General features: G+C 49.3%; 1 protein-coding gene across 1 annotated transcript in view; it reads right to left on the bottom strand.

Moving 5' to 3' along the window:
- The window catches only part of LOC138468326 (epoxide hydrolase 1-like), a 174735-nt gene that overhangs the window by 26152 nt on the left and 133926 nt on the right, over positions 1 to 14657 (bottom strand). The window contains exons 7-8 of the mRNA XM_069608835.1: positions 9040 to 9148; positions 7485 to 7610 (exon numbers count right to left, since the gene is read on the bottom strand). Of these exons, the coding sequence (XP_069464936.1) occupies positions 7485 to 7610; positions 9040 to 9148 (235 nt within the window). The remainder of the gene's footprint in view (positions 1 to 7484; positions 7611 to 9039; positions 9149 to 14657) is intronic.

The raw sequence follows: 14657 nt of genomic DNA, 5'->3' as shown, positions 1-14657 counted from the left end.
TGGTATGCCTATTCCAACAACACAGAAAGGTGTGAGAGCGATAATAGGGATGGCTTCTTATTGTCGTCAATGGGTTATAAACTTCGATTTGATTGTGAAACCAATGGTGGAATTAACAAAAAAGGATGCTGTGATGCTTTTGCAGTGGAATGAATAATGTCAAAAAGCATTTGATTCGCTAAAAACTATTTTGAGTTCTGCTCCAGTTTTGGGCACACCGAATTATGAAAAGGTTTTTAGGCTATTTGTGCATGAGAATGAAGGATGCGCGTTGTCTGTCTTAACACAGGAACAAGGTGGAAGAAATAGGCCGTGCCGCTATTTTTCTTCTGCGCTGGACCCTGTAATGCACGCACTACCACAATGTTTGCGAGCTGTTGCAGCGGCTGCTGCGTCAGTGAAATAAACAGAAGGGATGGTTTTGGGGCACACCTTAATTTTGATGGTGCCACATGCCATAGATGTTCTACTCAATAGAACACAGACGCAACACCTCACCTCTGATAGATTGACTAGATATGAAATTGTATTGTTCGCACCCAACATCCAAATTATGAGGTGTAGCGCTTTGAATCCAGCAGAATTAATGCCAATGCCCGGAGAAAACAGTGGTGGGACTGAATTGCCTCCCCATGATTGCCTAATGGTTACTGAGGAAGAAACAAAAGGGAGAATTGATTTGAGTGACATACCACTAAAAGAACCAGATGGGGAACTGTTTTGTGACGGCTCCTGTTTTAAACTACCTGATGGCACATCAACTGCCACATATGCTGTTACGACATTAAAAAGTGTTGTGGAGAGTAAAAGAATTCCTTAACTCCACCCAAGCAGCAGAGATAATTGTTTTAACAAGAGCTTGTGAAATTTCGGAGAACGTGAGCATAAATATCTATACTGATAGCCAGTATGCCTTTGGCGTAGTTCATGATTTTGGACGATTTTGGGGCGAGAGAGGTTTCTTAACATCCCATGGGGCTGGAATTCAACATGGCCCTCTGATTGTGCGATTACTGTCTGCACTTACGTGTCCAAAACACCTGGCAATAGTGAAATGAGAGGCGCATAAAAAAGTAACATGTAAAGTGGGAGAAGGAAACGCATTTGCAGACAAGATTGTGAAACAGACTGCTACTGATTTGAGTACAAAAATGTTGACAGTACAATCGGAGGAAGTGCCCTGCATGACAGAAAATGGAATTGTGACTGTTAAAGAAATGCAGGCGGAAGCTACCGCCGAGAGAAATACAGGGATGGGCCAAGGGCTCTGCAGAACTGGATTTGGAGGGTTGCTGGGTGGAGAAAAACAATGGGAATTGGATGTTGTCAAATGCGTATGTGGGAAATGGAACAGTGACTCCAACAGGAAGTTTTGGACCTCCCTCTATGCCATTCGAAGTGATTCACTTTGACTTCATAGAGATGGAGAGATGCCAAAATCTGAAATACGTTCTGGTGATCATATGTGTATTCAGCAAATGGGTAGAAGCATATCCCTTAAAAGATTGCACAGCCATGAGCACGGCAAAGGTAATGCTAAAAGAGTATTTCTCTCGCTTTGGTCTGCCCCGTGTCATATGGTCGGACAATGGTCCGCACTTTGTAGGTGCAGTGATAATGCAGATTTGTGCAGGATTGCAGATCGATAAGCGATTCCATTGTTTGAGACATCCGAGTTCAGCCGGTTTTATAGAACGCCATAATGGAATTTTGAAATCCAAAATCAGTAAGATCTGCGCAGGTAGCAAATTAATCCTGGTAGATGCATTACCAATAGCGTTACTGTGCATGCGAATGTCAGTGCAGGCAAGAACTGGCCTCTCCCCCTATGAGATTATAATGGGGAGACTGGCAAATGTGTGGTGCGCACCTCAGCCTAAGAAAACGTGTGAGGCAGAATACCCTGTACTCAGCATTTATTGTAATTTGTTAGTAAAAAAAACTGCGTTTGATTCATCAGCAGGTGCAGGAGGCATTATCGGTGCGGTATACTGGCCCAGAACATGCATTGGAGCCAGGAAAATGGGTGCTCATCAGAAACTATGAGCGGAAAACATCGCTGGCACCCAGGTGGCATGGACCCTACCAGGTACTTTTAACCACGCAGACAGCATTACGCGTGATGGACGCAAGGCGTGGATTCATGCCACGCACGCCAAGAAAGTCCCATCGCCATTCGACACGTCAACTGATTGGGACAAAGACCAGAAAGAGATAGCAGTAGTTCCAGAAACGAAAAATGCCATTGCCAGTCCCTTGCCACAGAAACTGCCTGATCCTGAAACAAAGCCTGATGAGATTGCCATAAAAACGGAAGAGCAAAGAGTGCCTCAACGTTGTCCAGCAGATTCTGCATCTCTGCTGGCCGACATCAAGCGCATACCTCTGTGGCGCCCACCATCTTCTGTTGCGCCACAGCCTGCATTGTCCCCTGGGCACCCATCATCATCTGCCATTGTGCCCCAGGCTGACTCCAAGCTCCGGACCGGAAGTGCACCCACACTGTTTGTTGATCACACGGTACCAGGAGCAAATCGGTACAACCTGCGGAGCAGAAAGAAGGAGTGATCTCATTTTTCATCTCTTGGTCAATTTCTTGCCTCTGTTTCCTATTTTCGGATGAAGTGGGAACCGGAGGCCTATAGGAGGGTGGTGTAAGAGTTGTGCAAATCAGACAGCTCACGAAACGCAACTCCTCTGTGCTAAATCCATGTGTCAGGAACCCGAGTGAACAAGCGGGGCGGGGCGCACGTGGTACAAAGGAAGCTGCTCTGAAATTGTAGAGCGATGTGCAAAATACACAGAGGCCTTGCCAGAGGAATAGGCAATCCAGGCAGACATAAAACTGGCATAAAAAGATTGTAGACATTGATTGAACTATTTCAACATCCGGAGAAGCACAAGAGCAAACAATATTACAAACGAGCACAGCGGAAGTAGAAGTACGAGAGAAGAATGTCGGAACCAGCAAATGCCTCCTCTTGCACCAATGCTGATAGCGAGTTAAACGTAGTACATAATAAGGTGAAAAAAGCACATGGTAAAAAGAATTGTATGCTGGGTCTAACCATAGTAATGTGCATAATGAGTATATTAGCCCCAGTGTTGACCACAACAGTGTTATGGTACCTAGAGGAAATGCACCCTCTTGAAGTACTTTTGCCCATGATGAACATTTCCACAACGGAAAGCCCAGTCCATGTGATTTCCTATACCTTGTCCCCAATGGAAGAGAAACATAGGGAAGGATATGGGAACAACACATTCCTGTTAATAATGAATATGACACACTCAATCCTAAGAAAAAATAATTGTTGGGTTTGTGCCAACCTGCCGCAGCATGGTGGTCAGGGAATAGGATGGTATGTACAGCCCCTGCCCTTAACTTCTGCATGTTATGCTTCTCTGAGTGCCCTATATTATAGGAAATGGAACAAAAGTGAAACCGGTCAACTAGATAAAACAAATATGAATTAATTTGAGGAAGTGATTATGAAACTGGTGGGTTGCTCCATGTTCCAAAAAAGACGATTAATTACACCAGCAATAATGCCACAGGATAGATTGTCTGTATCTTATAAAACTTCTGTGATCACGTTCCACATGAACCCACATGGGAATAAGGATGTGGAACCCCCTTCATATACAGTGAATTATAACCCTCATTCTGTCCCATTCTGTCTAAAGAAAAAGGGTTCTTTCCAGGTAGGAACATTTACCAGATGCAGGAATATAGCATTCCTTGATAAAGAAGTGGAACCAATATATGTGGGAGATCCTGTGTACTTTATATGTGGAGAAAAAGCATATCCTTGGTTACCTAGGAACTGGGGAGGTGCGTGTTATTTGGGATTTCTGTTCCCTGGGGTGTTTCTTTTAAAAACATCAGACATAACCAAATTGACGAGGTCACGACCTCGCCGTAATATTGAAGACGGGTTGATTATAGAGGACATAGCAAAATCATTCATACCATTTTGGGGCCAGGCGATAAACTCTTATAACATAAAACGACTGTCTAGGATATTAGAAGAAACAATAAATGGAACCACTGATTTATTGTATAATATGACTCTTGAAGAAAAAGGAATTAGATTAATGTCACTACAAAATAGAATGGCCCTTGATATAATTTTAGTTGATTGCGGCAGTGTTTGCAAAATCGTGGGATCAGCGTGCTGCGTATTTGTAAGTGACTCATCCCCCACGATTTTTGAGGCGATAAGAAAATTGCATGTGTTAAGTTCTGATCTTCACCCCCCTGAAGGCGGTTGGGAATTGAACATAAGCTCCTGGTTCGGGGAAGTGTTTCGATCCTTGGGATGGAAACTATTTGCAATCCTAGTAGCAATCCTAGGAATATTAGTGACATGTTGTTGTTGCATACATTGTCTCCCCATAATATGTACTGAAATTAGCGAAGAGTGTGTACAAATGATGAAACGAAAAAACATTACTAAACCAAGCACTCGCCATAGTAACGAATCTGAAACCATTAAAGAATTCATGGCAATTGATATTGATAATAATAACGAGGAGACAACAAGTGTACATGAGTCCGAATTTGAATCAGATTCCGTATCTAATCCAAATACTTGGTTGCAGGGGGATGCAATGTATGGATGAGACGTTTGGTTTACAGCCAAGAGGAGGGTTTGTCAGTCCAGAAAAACTAAGCACCCCTTGAGGGTCCAGAAATGAATGATAATTGGTTGGCTGAAGACCAACCGCCTCATTTACAGTGTAAGAATATATATTCATTAGTCATTAGTTATAACGTAGCTATTAGTTTAACTAGAGTGAAGCCATTTTAAGATGACCAGAATCGCCATTTTGTTTTCTCTCTCTGCTCTCTCTAACGTTGCTCCTTTGCCTCATGTAAAACTGCTTTGCTGTAGATATTATTTCTCTTCAATGGTCCAAGGCTAAGAAACATGTCGAAACATTACACCGGAGAGCCAGACAGGAATTCCCGATTCCCTCCCTCACGTATCCTTGAAGACAGGGAGCAAGGCAGTTAATCAGTATACGAATGCCAGCGAGTCTCCTGAAAGAATAGCAATGTACGAAACTAGCATTTAAAGAGTTGAATTATGTTCTTCTTTACGGCCCCCCTTCCTGAGCTCAGTGAGGCCCTGGAGAGCGGGCTGAATTCTAGAGCGAGAATCGAAACTTGTGCCAGTCTCCTACGCGCAGCTTGCCCATGAAAACAGAAACGCTGTGTTCTCGCAAACAAAGAATGGTGTCTGTAAAAATGGAGATTGCAAACTGTTACTAAATATGGTGGTCTAAGGTGTCATATTTGTCACACTGGTCAATCATCGGCTCTAATTCAAAGGGAGATGAATTGGGGGCGGCAAGAAATGTGTCATTACTGATTGTAAGATGCTCCGTTTGTATATATGTAACTGTGTACGTCTCGCACCTCTCTTGCGTCCCCCGAGGTCTGTTAGACACACGTCGCGGGCGTGGGACCACTTGGCCAACTGGGACTATTTTGTATTGCAATAAACCCTAAATTTTGGGAACAGAACCTCGTGTCTGGCGTATCTATTTGTGTGTGTGGTGACTGTGCCTTGTTTCCACATCCGAGGGTCCCTCAGGGGCCCCTTCAATAGCAGCCCACTTTCCTGAGTCATAACTCCCTAGAGGGTGACAGGCTCTGCACAGCAGCCCACTTTCCTGAGTCATTACTCCTTACGGGTGAGAGGCTCTGCATAGCAGCCCACTTTCCTGAGTCATAACTCCCCAGAGGTGGCAGGCTCTGCAGAGCAGCCCACTTTCCTGAGTCATTTCTCCCTACAGGGTGACAGGCTCTTCACAGCAGCCCACTTTCCTGAGTCATTGCTCCCTAGAGGTGACAGGCCCTGCACAGCAGCCCATTTTCCTAAGTCATTGCTCCCTAGAGGTGACAGGCCCTGCACAGCAGCCCATTTTCCTAAGTCATAGCTCCCTAGAGGTGACAGGCTCTGCATAGCAGCCCACTTTCCTGAGTCATAACTCCCTAGAGGTGACAGGCTCTGCATAGCAGCCCATTTTCCTGAGGCATTACTCCCTGCGGGAGACAGGCCCTGCACAGCAGCCCATTTTCCTGAGGCATTACTCCCTACAGGGTCACAGGCTCTGCATAGCAGCTCAATTTCCTGAGTCATTACTCCCTACAGGGTCACAGGCTCTGCACAGCAACCCACTTTCCTGAGTCATTACTCCTTATGGGTGACAGGCTCTGCATAGCAGCCCACTTTCCTGAGTCATTACTCCTTACGGGTGACAGGCTCTGCATAGCAGCTCACTCTCCTGAGTCATAACTCCCTAGAGGGTGACAGGCTCTGCACAGCAGCCCACTTTCCTGAGTCATTGCTCCTTATGGGTGAGAGGCTCTGCACAGCAGCCCACTTTCCTGAGTCATTGCTCCCTAGAGGATGACAGGCTCTACACAGCAGCCCACTTTCCTGAGGCATTGCTCCCTAGAGGGTGAGAGGCTCTGCACTGCAGCCCACTTTCCTGAGTCATTATTCCCTAGAAGTGACAGACTCCGCACAGCAGCCCACTTTCCTGGGTCATTGCTCCCTAGAGGGTGACAGCCCCTGCACAGCAGCCCACTTTCCTGAATCATTACTCCCTAGAGGTGAGAGGCTCTGCACTGCAGCCCACTTTCCTGAGGCATTGCTCCCTAGAGGGTGACAGGCTCTGCACAGCAGCCCACTTTCCTGGGTCATTACTCCCTAGAGGGTGACAGACCCTGCACAGCAGCCCACTTTCCTGAATCATTACTCCCTAGAGGTGAGAGGCTCTGCACTGCAGCCCACTTTCCTGAGGCATTGCTCCCTAGAGGGTGACAGGCTCTGCACAGCAGCCCACTTTCCTGAGGCATTGCTCCCTAGAGGGTGACAGGCTCTGCACAGCAGCCGACTTTCCTGAGTTATTAGTCCCTACGGGTGACAGGCCCTGCACAGCAGCCCACTTTCCTGAATCATTACTCCCTAGAGGTGAGAGGCTCTGCACTGCAGCCCACTTTCCTGAGGCATTGCTCCCTAGATGGTGGCAGGCTCTGCACAGCAGCCCACTTTCCTGAGGCATTGCTCCCTAGAGGGTGACAGGCTCTGCACAGCAGCCCACTTTCCTGAGGCATTGCTCCCTAGAGGGTGACAGGCTCTGCACAGCAGCCCACTTTCCTGAGTTATTAGTCCCTACAGGTGACAGGCCCTGCACAGCAGCCCACTTTCCTGAATCATTACTCCCTAGAGGTGAGAGGCTCTGCACTGCAGCCCACTTTCCTGAGGCATTGCTCCCTAGATGTTGGCAGGCTCTGCACAGCAGCCCACTTTCCTGAGGCATTACTCCCTAGAGGGTGACAGGCTCTGCACAGCAGCCCGCTTTCCTGAATCATTACTCCCTAGAGGTGAGAGGCTCTGCACTGCAGCCCACTTTCCTGAGTAATTTCTCCCTAGAGGTGAGAGGCTCTGCGTCATGTGGTTTCATACCTGAAATCCGGGGTCTTGTTGTACTCGCGGGTGATGTTCTCCTTGTAGAACCTCATGGATGACACAATGGACCCCGTCGCCCAGTAGATCATCACGTTGGTGAGAAGATCGTCCAGAGGGATTTTCCTGTTGGTTTAAAATATGAGCGTGTTAGATGTGTGTGCAAGCATGGAATGTACTAGTGTGGAAGGGGGGGCATCCCAAGGCTTCCATAAAGGAGAGCTGACGGGACCTCAAGCACGATGATCAAGAAAGACCCACACTCATGGGCAATTCTAATGAGCAAAATCATGAGACTTATGAATAACCTCAATCAGACACCATCGTCATGGAAAACAGCAACAATGGTGCCTATCCACAAACAAGGCCCAAGAGACGACCCTACAAATTTCCATCCCATTGCACTTATAGATCCCCTGGGGAAACTTTTCGCATCCATCCTTTTGAAAAAACTCAAAAAATGGGCAACCGAAACACACCGATTCACAACCAGACAAACTGGCTTCACTCCGAATGTGAGTAGAAACATCAATCTACTTCTGCTGAATCTGACTAAACATGAAGCTATACAGAATACGACAACAATATACGCAGCCTTTATAGACCTACATATGGCCTTCGACGGTATCTCCAGACAAAAGCTATGGAACAAACTTGAAGCATGGAACTGCCCAAATAACTCTAAATTCTAAACAAATGGAAAGACAACCTAGAACGACTGATGATAATCGAAGAAATCTCCCATGAAATGCTCACACTACGTCCTCAACACGCAAAACTAAAGCTGATGAGAAATGATTGGATAAAAACCAACAAAGAAAAAACAAAATACAGGCTGAACATACACTACAAAACAGACATACGAGCAATCAATGAACTTCCAGCGTATCTGACCATTTTTCCCGATAATAAAATTTGTACAACGTACCTTAAAATCCGGATGAACATCATACCAACCAGATTTTACCTGGCCAAAACAAGACAAATCCCTGCAACAGAGCATTTCTGCCGATTCTGTTCAAACACACAGAAATCAGAAACACTATACCACCTCCTCATGGAATGCGACACTCTATCTGAACAAAGAACCAGATTCGGAGCCTACTACAAAATCGCAGAACAAACAATGGAAGCAGAAGAAAGATGGGCAAACTCATCCTTATGACATGGCGCTTTCTACAAGAAATACTAAAACTAGACAAACGAAAAGGAAACTTGCCACATTGAGACAAACGAAAAGTTTAACACTAAACTATAGCATTTAAAAAAATAATAAATAAATAAAGGAGAGCTTCACGTGATTCGACAGACGGCTCTCTCTACTCTTAGGTTCCATGCACCCTCATTCACCTGGACTGCAGTCACGCTCTGGGGTCATCACCCCCATCTTCCCGGGCTCTCAGACTCCCCCTGTTCCCATTGGTGCTTTGCTCATTCCATGCACGAGGCTGTCAGGCTCTCTGTGTCGCAGTTAAAGGGTTCCCTCATCCGGCACACCCGGCCCCTTTTGCCACCCCTTCCCGCAACACCAGCAGGCCCTGACCCTGCAGCTCACCTGTCCAGCCCCCCGTCATCCAAGTGGCGCCATTCAGCGTCTGTCCAGGTGGAGAACTTCTCCAGGATGTAGGCCGCCAGCCCCGCGGGGGAGTCGTTCAAGCCGCAGCCTGTGGGGGGATGAAGCACGGTGTTCAGCCTTCAGAGCCCTGCGTGTGTGCTCCAGCCTCCCAGGAGCACCCCAACTGGCACAGGCTCCCATATGATTACTCCCAGGTGGCACAGCTCCCCCTAGGCCCACCCACCTGCCCCTTGAAGCAGCGCCCTAGCCCAAACACGATGGGTACTGGCCCAGGAGCACCCCAACCAGCACAAGCTCCCACTCCCAGGTGGCATAGTACCCCTGAGTCCACCCACCTGCCAGTTGAAGCAACGCCCCAGTCCAAACACCATGGGCACTGGCCCAGGATCACCCCAACCAGCACAGGCCCCCCGGGATGACTCCGAGGTGGCACAGTAGCCCTGAGTCCACCCATCTGACACTTGCAGCAGCGCCCCAGTCCAAGCACCATGGGCACTGGGCACCCTCCGCCAGCTTGGCAGAGCACTGGCATGGCTTAACAAGCACCGCACCACTGTCTGCTGTGCAGCCGAGGAGAGGCGGATGAGAGAGTTTGATGCGGCGTGTCTTCCATTTCTTCTTGAAGGTCTGGTATTTGGTGCATTGTGGTGCTTTACACCCTGAAACCCTGGGCAGTGAACCACCGACAACCTTTAAAGTTGCAGCACATTCTGCGGGCGGGAAATATGTTTTGGTTATCAGAGGGCGTGCACACAGGTGGGGTTCGGTTGTATTTGTCCTGTGTAGATACCTAGGCTCCTTTCTGTGGTTGCCCCTGCGGTCTCTGTGGGTGATGCATTGGCGACTGGGCCCTGAAGCCAAAAGAGCGCCCATGGGGGCAGAGTAAATAAATGGAGCGCTGGCGAGAGATGCAGCCAGCCTGACTGCAGCACGAGGCATGACACGTGGGCAGGATGATTGGCAGCTCCGCTGCTGTCCAGTGTAAGAGCTTGTGCAGGTCAGTGCATGGCAGTTCCTACTACTGTGGATGTTGCGTCTATGCAGTGAGATCCACAGGACCCAGCGTCAGGAGAGATGGCAGAAGGAGTGAGCAGGGCTGTCCATAGGACCATAGCTGGGCCAAGAGCGATCCTTAGGATTCCGCGTCTGCAGGGATGGACCGTCCTCGGGAGCGTGGTTTAATGAGCAGGGATGGACTGTCCTCGGGAGCGTGGTTTAATGAGCAGGGATGGACTGTCCTCGGGAGCGTGGTTTAATGAGCAGGGATGGACTGTCCTCGGGAGCGTGGTTTAATGAGCAGAGATGGACCGTCCTCGGGAGCGTAGTTTAATGAGCAGGGATGGACCGTCCTCGGGAGCGTGGTTTAATGAGCAGGGATGGACCGTCCTCGGGAGCGTAGTTTAATGAGCAGGGATGGACCGTCCTCGGATGGGGGGTTTAATGAGCAGGGATGGACCGTCCTTGGGAGCGTGGTTTAATGAGCAGGGATGGACCGTCCTCGGGAGCATGGTTTAATGAGCAGGGATGGACCGTCCTCGGGAGCGTGGTTTAATGAGCAGGGATGGACCGTCCTCGGATGGGTGGTTTAATGAGTAGGGATGGACCGTCCTCGGATGGGTGGTTTAATGAGTAGGGATGGACCGTCCTCGGGAGCGTAGTTCAATGAGCGGGGATGGACCGTCCTCGGGAGCGTAGTTCAATGAGCGGGGATGGACCGTCCTCGGATGGGTGGTTTAATGAGCAAGGATGGACCGTCCTCGGATGGGGGGTTTAATGAGCAGGGATGGACCGTCCTCGGATGGGGGGTTTAATGAGCAGGGATGGACCGTCCTCGGATGGGGGGTTTAATGAGCAGGGATGGACCGTCCTCGGGAGCGTGGTTTAATGAGCAGGGATGGACCGTCCTCGGATGGGTGGTTTAATGAGCAGGGATGGACCGTCCTCGGGAGCGTAGTTCAATGAGCGGGGATGGACCGTCCTCGGATGGGGGGTTTAATGAGCAGGGATGGACCGTTCTCGGGAGCGTAGTTCAATGAGCGGGGATGGACCGTCCTCGGATGGGTGGTTTAATGAGCAGGGATGGACCGTCCTCGGGAGCGTGGTTTAATGAGCGGGGATGGACCTTCCTCGGATGGGGGGTTTAATGAGCAGGGATGGACCGTCCTCGGGAGCGTAGTTTAATGAGCAGGGATGGACCGTCCTCGGATGGGGGGGTTTAATGAGCAGGGATGGACCGTCCTCGGGAGCGTGGTTTAATGAGCAGGGATGGACCGTCCTCGGATGCGTGGTTTAATGAGCAGGGATGGACCGTCCTCGAATGCGTGGTTTAATGAGCATGGATGGACTGTTCTAGGATGTTTAGATGGTGGAATGTCCTAGGACTGGAGTTGAACGGCCATAGTGGGATGTCCTATGATGGGAGGTTGTATGAGGGTGGCGAAATGTCCTATGATGGGATGTTGAATGAGGGTGGTGGACTGTCCTAGGATGGGAGTTTGTATGAGGGTGGTGAAATGTCCTATGATGGGATGTTGAATGAGGGTGGTGGACTGTCCTAGGATGGGAGGTTGTATGAGGGTGGTGAAATGTCCTATGATGGGATGTTGAATGAGGGTGGTGGACTGTCCTAGGATGGGAGGTTGTATGAGGGTGGTGAAATGTCCTATGATGGGATGTTGAATGAGGGTGGTGGACTGTCCTAGGATGGGAGGTTGTATGAGGGTGGTGAAATGTCCTATGATGGGATGTTGAATGAGGGTGGTGGACTGTCCTAGGATGGGAGGTTGAATGAGGGTGGTGGACTGGTCTAGGATGGGCAGTTGCATGAGGGACGTGAAATGTCCCATGATGGTATGTTGAATGAGGATGGTGGACTGGTCTAGGATGTGAGGTTGAATGACGGTGGTGGGCTGTCCTAGGATGCACGCCTGGTTGGATATGGGTGGTGGACTATCCTAGGATGGCATTGAATGAAGGTGGAGAACTGCCCAGGATGGGGGATTGAATGAGCATGGTGGGCTGTCCTATGATGTTTTAGGATGGGATTGAATTAAGGTGGTGGACTGTCCTAGAATTGGGGGAGATAAGCATGGTGGTCTGTCCTAGGATGAGAGTGTTGTATGAGGGTGGTGGAATGTCCTTGGCTCAGAGGTTGAATGAGGGTGGTGGACTGTCCTAGGCTTGGATGTTGAATGAGGGAGCTGGGCCTTCCTAGGATGCACAGCTGGTTGAATATGGGTGGTGGACCATCCTATGATGGGATTGAATAAAGGTGGTGGACTGTCCTAGGATAAGAGTGTTGAATGATGGTGGTGGACTGTTCTAGGCTTGGAGGTTGAATGAGGGTGTTGGACTGTCCATGGTTGGTTAAATATGGGTGGTGGACCATCCTAGGATGGGATTGAATGAGGTTGGTGGGCTGTCCTAGGAAGGGGGATTGAATGAGCATGATGGACTGTCCTAGGGTGGGAGTGTTGAATGATGGTGGTGGACTGTTCTATGCTCAGAGGTTGAATGACGGTGGTGGACTGTCCTAGGCTCGGTGGTTAAATGAGGGTGGTGGACTGTCCTAGGCTTGGAGGTTAAATGGGGGTGGTGGACTGTCCTAAGCTCTGTGGTTGAATGAGCATGGTGGACTGTCCTGGGATGGGAGTGTTGAATGATGGTGGTGGACTGATCTATATTCAGAGGTTGAATGAGGGTGGTGGATTGTCCTAGGCTCTGAGGTTAAATGAGGGTGGTGGACTGTCCTAGGCTTGGAGGTTGAATGAGGGTGGTGGACTGTCCTAGGCTTTGCGGTTGAATGAGCATGGTGGACTGTCCTGGAATAGGAGTGTTGAATGATGGTGGTGGGCTGTTCTAGGCTTGGAGTTTTAATGAGGGTGTTGGACTGTCCTGGGATGCATGGCTGGTTGGATATGGGTGGTGGACCATCATAGGATGGGACTGAATGAGGGAGGTGGGCTGTCCTGGGAAGGGGGATTGAATGAGCATGGTAGACTTTCCTAGGCTCGGAGGTTGAATGATGGTGGTGGACTGTCCTAGGCTCGGAGGTTGAATGATGGTGGTGGACTGTCCTAGGCTCGGAGGTTGAATGATGGTGGTCGACTGTCCTAGGCTCAGAGGTTGAATGATGGTGGTGGACTGTTCTATGCTCGAAGGTTGAATGATGGTGGTGGAATGTCCTAGGTTCGGAGGTTGAATGATGGTGGTGGACTGTCCTAGGCTCGAAGGTTGAATGATGGTGGTGGACTGTCCTAGGCTCGGAGGTTGAATGATGGTGGTGGACTGTTCTATGCTCGAAGGTTGAATGATGGTGGTGGACTGTTCTATGCTCGAAGGTTGAATGATGGTGGTGGACTGTCCTAGGGTCGGAGGTTGAATGATGGTGGTGGACTGTCCTAGGCTCGGAGGTTGAATGATGGTGGTGGACTGTTCTATGCTCGAAGGTTGAATGATGGTGGTGGACTGTCCTAGGCTCGGAGTTTGAATGATGGTGGTGGACTGTCCTAGGCTCGGAGGTTGAATGATGGTGGTGGACTGTCCTAGGCTCGGAGGTTGAATGATGGTGGTGGACTGTCCTAGGCTCGGAGGTTGAATGATGGTGGTGGACTGTTCTATGCTCGAAGGTTGAATGATGGTGGTGGACTTTCCTAGGCTCGGAGGTTGAATGATGGTGGTGGACTGTCCTAGGCTCGGAGGTTGAATGATGGTGGTGGACTGTCCTAGGCTCGGAGGTTGAATGATGGTGGTGGACTGTCCTAGGCCCGGAGGTTGAATGACGGTGGTGGACTGGCTGTTTTAGATGCTTTGAGTTTGTGCAAGCTCCTGACCTCCCAGAGCAGCGATTGGTGGTCGTATTGTTCACTGTTGGTGGTGCATACATCATGAGCATAGGCATGGTGTTATAGAAGGTCTTTGATCACTAATGTACCTGAGGAGGGGCAGTTGATAAACTGTTTCCTTCAAGCAATGGACTCACCTGCAGTGTCAGGCTTGGTGGAGCATCACACACCGGTCTGGAGGTATTGAGAGTTGCCTTCAACTAATGGACTCACCTGCAGTGTAAGGCTTGGCGGAGCATCACACACCGGTGTGAAGGTATGGAGAAATTCTTTCAAGCAATGGGCTCACCTGTAATGTCAGGCTTGGCGGAGCATCACAATCCGGTCTGGAGGTATCGAGAATTGCCTTCAAGCAATGGACTCACCTGCAGTGTCAGGCTTGGCGGAGCATCACACACCGGTCTGGATGTATCGAGAATAGCCTTCAAGCAATGGACTCACCTGCAGTGTCAGGCTTGGTGGAGCATCACACACCAGTCTGGAGGTAGGGAGAATTTCCTTCAAGAAATGGACTCACCTGCAGTGTCAGGCTTGGTGGAGCATCACACACCGGTCTGGAGGTAGGGAGAATTTCCTTCAAGAAATGGACTCACCTGCAGTGTCAGGCTTGGTGGAGCATCACACACCGGTCTGGAGGTATTGAGAATTTCCTTCAAGAAATGGACTCACCTGCAGTGTCAGGCTTGGCGGAGCATCACATACCAGTCTGGAAGTATGGAGAATTTATTTCAAGCAATGGATTTACCTGCAGTG

The sequence above is a fragment of the Ambystoma mexicanum genome, chromosome 4q (genome assembly GCF_040938575.1).
Source record: "Ambystoma mexicanum isolate Mex_15411 chromosome 4q, UKY_AmexF1_1, whole genome shotgun sequence".
NCBI lineage: Eukaryota > Metazoa > Chordata > Amphibia > Caudata > Ambystomatidae > Ambystoma > Ambystoma mexicanum.
Note: the sequence above shows the minus strand (reverse complement) of the source record. Positions and strands in the feature narration are given on the sequence as shown.